At 40.6% G+C, this 10000-nt stretch overlaps 1 protein-coding gene across 1 annotated transcript in view; it reads left to right on the top strand.

Annotated features, from left to right (window-relative positions):
* Positions 1-10000, top strand: part of LOC119573176 (GATA-binding factor 2-like) — a 161047-nt gene that overhangs the window by 51845 nt on the left and 99202 nt on the right. Inside the window, exon 3 of the mRNA XM_037920246.1 lies at positions 9408-10000. This exon is cut by the window's right edge and continues 34 nt beyond it. Within this exon, the coding sequence (XP_037776174.1) occupies positions 9408-10000 (593 nt within the window). The remainder of the gene's footprint in view (positions 1-9407) is intronic.

Genomic DNA, 10000 nt, shown 5'->3' on the forward strand with positions numbered 1-10000 from the left:
CATTATTTTTCATCTTTTTAATGTTCAAAATGATACTGATGATACTGTTCCTTCTGCGTTCTATCCCCTCTGTTCTTTGTTGCTTGATTTCCATATCTCGTACGGTAACCCCAGTTTTAGAGCTGAAATTTGCTTTCTTTAAAATGCCTAATTTTTACCCCTCATTCTTATCATTAACTGCTTCATCTTCCGTTTTCGACTGTTCCCCTCACTCACGTTTCCTTTCATTGCAATCTTATTCGCTGCTACTACTCTTCGTTTCACCTTTTTCCCTCTCCGTGTCCCTATCACCGCCTTCTCTCCCTATCCCTCCTTTCTGTTCCCGTCTCCTTTTCTCGGCTGGCATTTTTCCCTTTCCTTACTTCCCCCATCCTCCTCCTGCCCCCCCCCCCTCTTTCCCTTCCCCCTCCCTCGACCCTCGTGCCCGGTTCCCCTCGCGATGGTAAGTCAAGATAAGGCTTTTCCCCTGTGCTGTTCCTACGCCCTAGTCCTCATGCTCCTTCCTCGCCAGCCGCCCTTAGGAACCCTCTACACAAGTTGTTAGTAGTTAGTGTTGTTAGTACAGCACTTCTCGGGGTCGAACGCAATGTTACTGGGATGTTTGTGCAGTACTTCCCGAGGTCTGCTGTTTGTTGCTGATGCCTGTAAGCCGCTGGGATGTGTTTATTCCTAGAAAATTCATGTACAAGAAATCTGGGTCAAAATGTTTGATTCTTTTAAAGAAGAGCAGTGATCTCTCTCATTCTCTCTCTCTCTCTCTCTCTCTCTCTCTCTCTCTCTCTCTCTCTCTCATTCTCTCTCTCTCTCATTCTCTCTCTCTCTCATTCTCTCTCTCTCATTCTTTCTCTTTCTATCTACTGTATATATCTCTTTCTCTCGCATAATCTTCCCCCTCCTCTCTCTCCCTTCAATTTATTTTTTGTTTCTTTCTCGTAACAGTGATATCAATTTTCTTCTTATCATACAAGCTGAATATCAATTTGATCCAAAAATATCTAGTCGCTTGTCAGAATATATTCCGTTTATATGGCACTCACATTTCAGAGCAAGGACAAAGCGATTAATCCTATATTAACTTAGTCCTATTTTAACTTACCATCATTACATTAAACATCTCCCAATACATTCTATATTTATTCTTTATTCACCCATGTACATATATATATATATATATATATATATATATATATATATATATATATATATATATATATATATATGAGTGTAAGCATATGTGGTATACTACTATGATTAGAATACAACATATACACAAATACAGTAAAAAAAAAAATCAGAAACTCCCGCCGAAAGATCAGACCTCCCTTCGTAGCCATGGAAACGAAAGATTATTTCGAAGACGTAAGGCAAAGCGCCGACGACGCCGCCAGCGTCTTGCTCAGCTGCCGCACATAACATCCAGAAGATGGCTACACAGAGGCCGTCTAGGGAATAGCAAGTGGCACAGAATATATGCAACGATCAACAACAGAAAATAAGTTTGAATCAGTTATCTCCCTCGGCGGGGCATTATTCTTCTGGCCGCCATAACCATTTACGTCATGCGCTCCAGTTCCCAATACTTGCAGGGACATTCGCATGACGTTACCACATTATAAAGAGCAATAGCAAAAAGAGAATCTGTGTCGAATGTTTCTTGCTTAATATTTTTTCTGTTCCCTTTTTTCATGTTCTTTCTTGCTTTTTCATTGCTTTCCTTTTTTATTCTCGTCTTTTTTAGGGGACGGTAAGCGCCGTTGTCATTTTTTCCATAGCTGGAACTAACATGGCTTCTTTTCATCAACCACCCTTTTATGCCAGGAAGGAATGAGGGGATACATGAAGAGGCAGGATATTCAGAGATATCATACATCTACGTACATATCAATATGGATGTCTGTGTACTTGTACACCCTCCTTCCCCTCTAACATTCACGATAGCGTGGAGGGCATCAGATGTTAAATTGCTTTCATTTTTTCACCAGGCTATCACGACACCGATTGCGAAACCCCTAATTTGCATATTGCTAATTATACGAGTGCCGCATTAGGTGCGTGAAAACACGCAATGGTAATAAAAGCTGATGTGCCAATTTTTCGGTTTCGGTACAGCAAAATGACCAATTTAATCTTGAAGATAAATACTCCCGCATGAATATAATGCGCTAACGTCACGTAATGAACAGCGTCAACTCGACGACCTGTCATAATCGCTGAAGTTTGAAGATTGTGAGATAATGGAAGGTACCGGCGAGGCAATTACGTTCACGGTACGCCTGATAGAGGAGCCACACATACCTCTAGAAAGGTCGAGGTTCGCTTCCAAGTGGGAATGCCCTCTTTTATGGCGCTTGATAGCATTTAAAAGTATTAATTGGCACGAGAGTTTAAAAGGACCCCATGCCGCTGGCTATGATGAAGGATATTTTCCTTTTTTCTCTTCTCTCCTATTTTCTTCTTTCTTTTCTCATGTTGCTTCTTCATCATTGTCATGACTATTATCAATACCAAAACACCTTCCTCTCCATTTTCATTGATTTATTTTATGGCTTAATTCTTCATTACCCTTTTCATTTTACACGTTTCTTTTTCATCCTCATCCTTTTCTTTTTTTTCTTCTTTTACTCCCCTTTTTTCTTCCTTTCTTTATATTTGCGTTCTCTGTCTTCCTCACCTTTTGCATTTACAACAATCCCCGCGTAGCCTAATCAGCGCAGACAAGCGCCGCGGAAATGATGAAAGGTTTGTTTCCAATAAGGTCAAATCGCCTCAAGTTCAGCCTTAACCCGTAACAAGGTCAGGGATTGGAAATTCACTTGGAACGGAAGATGCGCACGGAAAACGGCGTAAACTGAATGCTTATGAGATTAGTTTCTTAAGGTTTTTCCTTTACGAATGCTCTCTTTATGTGAAGTCCAATCTAGCTTATTAGTTTACTGAAATTCTTGTATTTAGAAATTTATTTTTCACGTTGCGTTCTGTATGTCTGGAATATATCTGTGTTATATGTTCTACCAAGTTTTCTTTGTTTTTTCTGAGGTTTAGTATCGAAGGCTTTGTTCCTTGTTTATATTCTCGTCGATTCAGTCTTTTTGAGGTTATTTTTATTTATGTTTTTGTCTTTCTCTTGATGTCAGTCTGAGATTCTATCTAACGTTTTATTTCCCTAAGGCTTTGCTTATATATAGCTTTGCTTGGCTACCTATAAGGAGATCCCCTTTTAAACTGAGGGTTTGTCTTTCTGAAGATACGCTTTGTTGTTCTGTTTTCTTGAGTTTCACTTGATCTGAGTCTCCTCTTATTTCTTCTGACATCTTCACCTGTTCTGTTTCATCTTCCAATGCCTTCATCCTCAACAATTCCATCTCTCGTCGATATCTCACTGTCTGTCTATATGCTTTTTACTCGTCTAGATTTTGTCTCTCTCTCTCTCACGTCTCCTTGTTGCTCTCACTTATTCATTCACCTGTCTAGCAAGATGTCACACGCTCCCATCATTCTTCCTTGCAGTATTGCTCAACAGGTTCGCTTTCACATTCATGGCTAGAAATGTCATCCAGTGTTCGGAGCGAGCGCTGTCATAGCAACAAGCACAGCCACCGAGTCCCTTCTTCTGCCGAGCCCTTCGTCCGCGTCTGATGGGCGTAGCCTGCGCCGCCGTCCTCTTTTGTACGCCCCGATGCCTCTGTCTTTATAGCACATCAATCTTGCGGACTCGGGGCTGACGATCATTCTTCTTTTCTCCCGTGTTGTCTATTATCATCACCTGTGTTATGATCTTTCTCTTCGGTTTCTGTTGTCTTTGCTATCTGTTTTTCGCCATGTTTCTTTCTTTTTTCTCTACATCATATATCTATATCTATCTATCTATCTATCTATATATATCTATATATCTATATATATATATATATATATATATATATATATATATATATATATATATATATATATATATATATATATACATGATGATAGCTATATATATGCTAGCTATATATATATATATATATATATATATATATATATATATATATATATATATATATATATATATATATGTATATATATATATATATATATATATAATATACACACACACACACGCGCGCGCGTGTGTGTGTGTATGTGTGTGTGTGCGTATACTTCTACGTATGTGTGTGTGTGTGCATCAGCATTTATGTCTATCGGTATCTGTATCTATATCTGTATGTATGTATATATATATATATATATATATATATATATATATATATATATATATATATATATATATATATATATATATATATATATATATATATATATATATATATATATATGTGTGTGTAGAGAGAGAGAGAGAGATACTTATAAACATAGATGCAGATATAGATACAGATAGACATGAATGCAGATGTATACACACACATATATGCACACGCACACACACAAAAACGTGTGTGTGTGTGTGTGTATGTATGTATATATATATATATATATATATATATATATATATATATATATATATATATATATATATATATATATATATATATATATATATATATATATGTATATATATGTTATATATATATATATATATATATATATATATATATATATATATATATATATATATTTGTCTTCGAGATCAAATCGTGCACATAAAGCCAGTGCAGTCGAGCCAGGTGCTGTGAGAGGAGATTTCGTAAAACAGGTTCAGAATATGTATTACTCGGTCTTGAATCGACAAGTAGCTAGACCAGTTTAGCCCGAAAGGTGTGATTCTATGGTTTGCATTAGCGGTGTGTATATATCTAGGGAAGAATTGGCTTATTGTGCTGAATGCGTTTGTGCGAAGTAATTAAAATGTATTGCTGTGACTGATGGGGTATGGAGTGAGTGAGGAAGAGAGGGGGGGGGGGGATAAGATAAGACGCTTTGTTGTTTCTGTGAAATATGATGGATGAAAAGCTAATTATGAAGTCTTCAGTGTCTTCTTCTGATGACAGGAAAGTAAAGGGGCAAAGTATTCAGAAATCGCAAGCGAGGTTAATCACATACACACAGGTATCCTAAATTCTAGACAACATTGCTAAATTGTTAACGTGTTGGTGAAGTCCAAATATGCAGTTCCCTATGAGAAAACACTGTCCTGTATATTTTAGTGCTAGTTAAGCGTTTTGTGTGTATTTTGAAGAAGGGCATGCGTGGAAATATGCGAAGAAATTCGGGAAACATATGTAAATTTCAAGCATCACAAGAGATACTTAACTAAGTACACGAAATATGTATGTATTTTTTACAGCTATCTTCATTATACGGATTCCCAGTAACTTTTCAGCATCAGTTACCTTCCTACAACGGAATAAACAAACAAATAAAATTAATTTGATATAGTGAAGCGAGCCATAAAAAGCTGGCCCTAGAGGAGTCACAGGTTTAACTTGCAACCCAGCGGTGAGATGCAGCGAAGATTAAGTCTTTCTCACTGTTATATGTGACTTAGCCCGATCTTGAACATAGTGGCATCTAGTAGTTAGTGTTCACGTTATGTAGAGTTCGACCCTATTCAGCATATCCGCAATCTCCACGTCGGAGTATAAGTGATATAAGCGATGGGTCGTGCAAGCGTATACGCGATATAAGGTGGTAGTATTGACAAAGGTGAAGATATCTGAAATAAGTGGGGGTGGAGAAGAGGGGAGAGGGGAGGAGAGACAATGTAGGAAGGGGGAGAGGAAATGGGGAGGTAGAGGGAAAGGCAGATAAGGAGGGAGAGGGTACAGGAGATGAGGAGGCAAGGGATGGAGGAGGTGGGGAGGAAAAGAGGTATGAGGGTAGGGGGGTATGTGTCCGCCCTCGTGTATGGCTATGGTTATGGGATGGGATCAGTATGCGACGGTGAACACGCTGAGAGCATATAGCGTGGTGCTCAAACAACCCATGTTATATCGAGATTAGAATGAATGAAATGTTACCATGATGTAACTTGGAAGAATAGAAAGAGAGGGGCGACAGAGGGATATCTACAGAGGGGGGGTGGGGGCGGGAGGGAGGGAGGTCTGAAAGAGAGGGGATAGAGGAAGGCAGAGGAGAGAGAAAAGAGAGAGAGAGAGAGGGAACCTGATGATAAGTGACTATATGAAGATCCCTGATATGACCTCTCGTGCTATATATAGACAACCGAATAAAACAAATGATCAAGTACAATTTTGAGATTCACACGACAGACTTCTTCATTATCTTTTGGTACGTGCAATATTGGCTAAACGTCCATGACACTATTACTTTTACTACCATATGCTAATTTTGTTTAGTATGTACAAGCGAACATTTTTTTTTTCTTTTCTTTTTTTAATTCTTGGGTCTCCATCAGACTACTCTAGAGGCATTTATTTATTTTGCATTTTCATTTCCACTGCATTATTTGAACGGCATGTATAGGTAATCATACAAAGCGTTGCAAGCTGAAAGTCATGGCCCGTTACTTGCAAATCAGGTTTGTTCATTAGGCCATTTGTCTTATCACCCGTATATAATGAATCGCTTTCCGCATTTTATACTGAATGACCCGGTCGGCAGCACGCGAGAATTTCTGCCAGCAGTAAATCGATGCCAATATCCATATCTCACTGTCGATATCTCTAAATTTTGTAAACACATATCTTGTCTGTATAAGATTATGGCTTCAAAAAGAAAATCAAGTGAAATTTCTCGCTTTTGGTTTAGATCATTTATTAGTTATGGGTGAAGATTACCCTGCAACTGTGACAAAAGAATGGACACCGGTTCTTCATTCCCTCAAAAGAAGGAACTGCTACTATCTCTCTCTCTCTCTTTCTCTCTCTCTCTCTCTCTCTCTCTCTCTCTCTCTCTCTCTCTCTCTCTCTCTCTCTCTCTCTCTCTCTCTCACTCACTCACTCACTCTCTCTTTCACACTTATCCTCCCTTCCTTCATCCCTCCCCCGCTCCCTCTTTTTTCCTCTTCCTCCTCCCCTTCTTTCCTCGTCCCCTCCTTCTCTCTCCCTCCCCCCTCATTCCTCCTTTTCTCCCTCCCACTTTTCCCTTCCCCCTCCTCCCTCCCTCTCCCCTCCCCACTCCTTACCTCCTTCCCTCTCCCTCTCCCTCCTTCCTCTCTTCCCTATCTTCCCTTCCCCTCCTACCCTTTCATCCTCCAACACTATCTGCTCCCACAGTGATTGCGGTTGTGTACATGGTGTGAACGAGGTCCGACACTGTCCTCAGGGAATCATGAATATTGTGACGACCGCCAGTTGTTTTGTTATTGTTATTTATTTATCCAATTGTTTCATTTGTTTCTTGTACATCTCCCTTCGTCTTGGACAAGTCAAAGAACTAAACATCCATAACATTTAAGCGACTAGCACAAGGCGTGATAATATGTAATGCTGTTTTCTCCGTGAGTGAAGTGAGTGTGTGAGTTGGGCTGGCTGAGATGAGTAGGTGATTTCGGGTGAGTAGGAGGTGGCCAGGTTCGTGGGCTGGGGGCATGAGTCAGCAGAAGCCCCATATGGTCAGCAATCTACGCCCCTTGCTGAATTATTTATCGAAGTTATCCATGGATCTATTTATTTGCCCTACCAAGCTCTTTATTCATTGGCTGTTTTGAAAGGGGTGAGAAGCTTACTGGGGCATTTTCGCTTAATTGATTTTATGTGCATTGTTTTCCTAGGCCGTGTGAAAGCAATCGTTATAAATCAAACAGGTATTAAATCTTTAGGAATTTATGTTGCAGGGTTAGTTTTCATATAATCTCTCTCTCTCTCTCTCTCTCTCTCTCTCTCTCTCTCTCTCTCTCTCTCTCTCTCTCTCTCTCTCTCTCATACACAAAAACGCACACACACACACACACACACACACACACACACACACACATATATATATATATATATATTATTTATATATATATATATATATATATATATATATATATATATATATATATATATATATTAACATACATACATAACCGACACGTATTAATTCTTCTGACAGATCTATGTTTACCCATCGATGTATTTCTCTACACCTAATCTACATGTATGCACATCACACAGCACTATACCAGTTTCCCCAATAGTCTGAGCATGGCTGGACAGACACAGACAACACAGACACGTCCGGCCCCAGGTGCTCGGACTCCCTCGCCCTGACATCCTCTCGGCCTTCTTGTACTTTCACGATCGCCACAGAGATCTTTGCAACACTTCCTCATATCCGAGGTGCAGTGTGGGCGAAGGTATTTCCTTGTAGCAGGGATAGACACTTGGTTCATGGTCGTAACTACAGGCATTTCCTCGATGTGGGAATGTTAAGTTGGCTGTGATAAGTATGGAGCTTGTCTGCCTTTTTTTCCTTTTTTGAATGTGTATGTGTGTGCTTCTCGTGAAGTCACTGATGGGACCTACTTTGCATCCTGTCGTTGATTTTTTAAATTAATATTCTAAACATTGCCACTGTAGTTGGGAATATTTACCCCTACTTTATAAAGCTGATATTTATCTATTCCAAAAAATACTCCTAAGTAAATATAAATTAGTCACGATTATTATTTACTTATTCATCTATTCATTTCTCTCTCTCTCTCTCTCTCTCTCTCTCTCTCTCTCTCTCTCTCTCTCTCTCTCTAAATATGTGTGTGTGTGTGTGTGTGTGTGTGTGTGTGTGTGTGTGTGTGTGTGTGTGTGTGTGTGTGTGTGTGTGTGTGTGTGTGCGCGTGCGTGTGTGTGTATACATATATATATATATATATATATATATATATATATATATATATATATATATATATATATATATATATATATATGTGTGTATATATATATATATATATATATATATATATATATGTATATATATATATATATATGTATATATATATATATATATATATATATATATAGAGAAGAGAGAGAGAGAGAGAGAGAGAGAGAGAGAGAGAGAGAGAGAGAGAGAGAGAGAGACACACACACACACACACACACACACACACACACACACACACACACACACACACACCACATTTATACATGCTTTACTGCATCTATTTAGTGGACGTGGCGCTCCCCATACTGGATGACCACAAACCGGTATCATTAATATGTAGTATTAAGAGCCTGTTTTATTACTGCATCCTTCACATCAGGTATTACCAGGAATCAAAGATATCTGACGTTACATGAATGAAGAAAGCAAGTGTTGACCACAGGCGTTCGTCTGCATGGGAATGAGTTACTGCATAACGGATTGATGCGCTGACCAAATGTACTGTCACAATAAAGAGAAAACTAATGGTGTAGAAATAGAGATTAGGAAAGCAATGGCACCTGTTGATTATAAAATACAATTTGATACGAATGAGTATTATCCTTGTCCCCAGAAACTAAAGAGACTCTCGTTCTCCCTTCCAGGCCGGATGGGAGGCAGTCCGGTGCGGCCGCACTACCCGACGCCCCTGCACGCGGCCTGGTTCCCCGAGCACTCCAGGGGCATGGCCGTCTCCCACAGCCCCTCGGCCTCGTGGGTACCCCCTCTTAGCTCACGGCCGCCCCCCTCCACGTCGCTCCACCACAGCCATCTCTTCACATTCCCGCCCACGCCGCCCAAAGATGCAACTCCCGACACCATAGGTATGGGCGCCGCGGCTCACGATTACAGCGTGGCCACCTCCACAGGGAGCCACCACAGCCACCAGCCCGCCCTCGACGCGGCCATGGCGGAGCTCAAGTCTCCGCCGCCGCTCCTGCCCGTCCACGCTTCGTCCATGGGCGTGATGGGCGCCTCCAAGCGCGAAGGTAGCGACGAGTACCCCTTATCCTCAGACCCCCTACACATATCCGGCCAACATCCCTCCCTTATCCAGAACCCGCAACCCCCGGAGGTGCTCCATCCGGAGTCCTACTCCGTTGGGGCGTACGACACTTACCTCCCCGCCCACGAGGATGCTTACTACCCCACCCCCCCGGACCCCACCCCTCCTGGACGAGCACCCTCCAACTCTGTC

The sequence above is a fragment of the Penaeus monodon genome, chromosome 5, assembly GCF_015228065.2.
Source record: "Penaeus monodon isolate SGIC_2016 chromosome 5, NSTDA_Pmon_1, whole genome shotgun sequence".
NCBI classification, from domain to species: Eukaryota; Metazoa; Arthropoda; class Malacostraca; order Decapoda; family Penaeidae; genus Penaeus; species Penaeus monodon.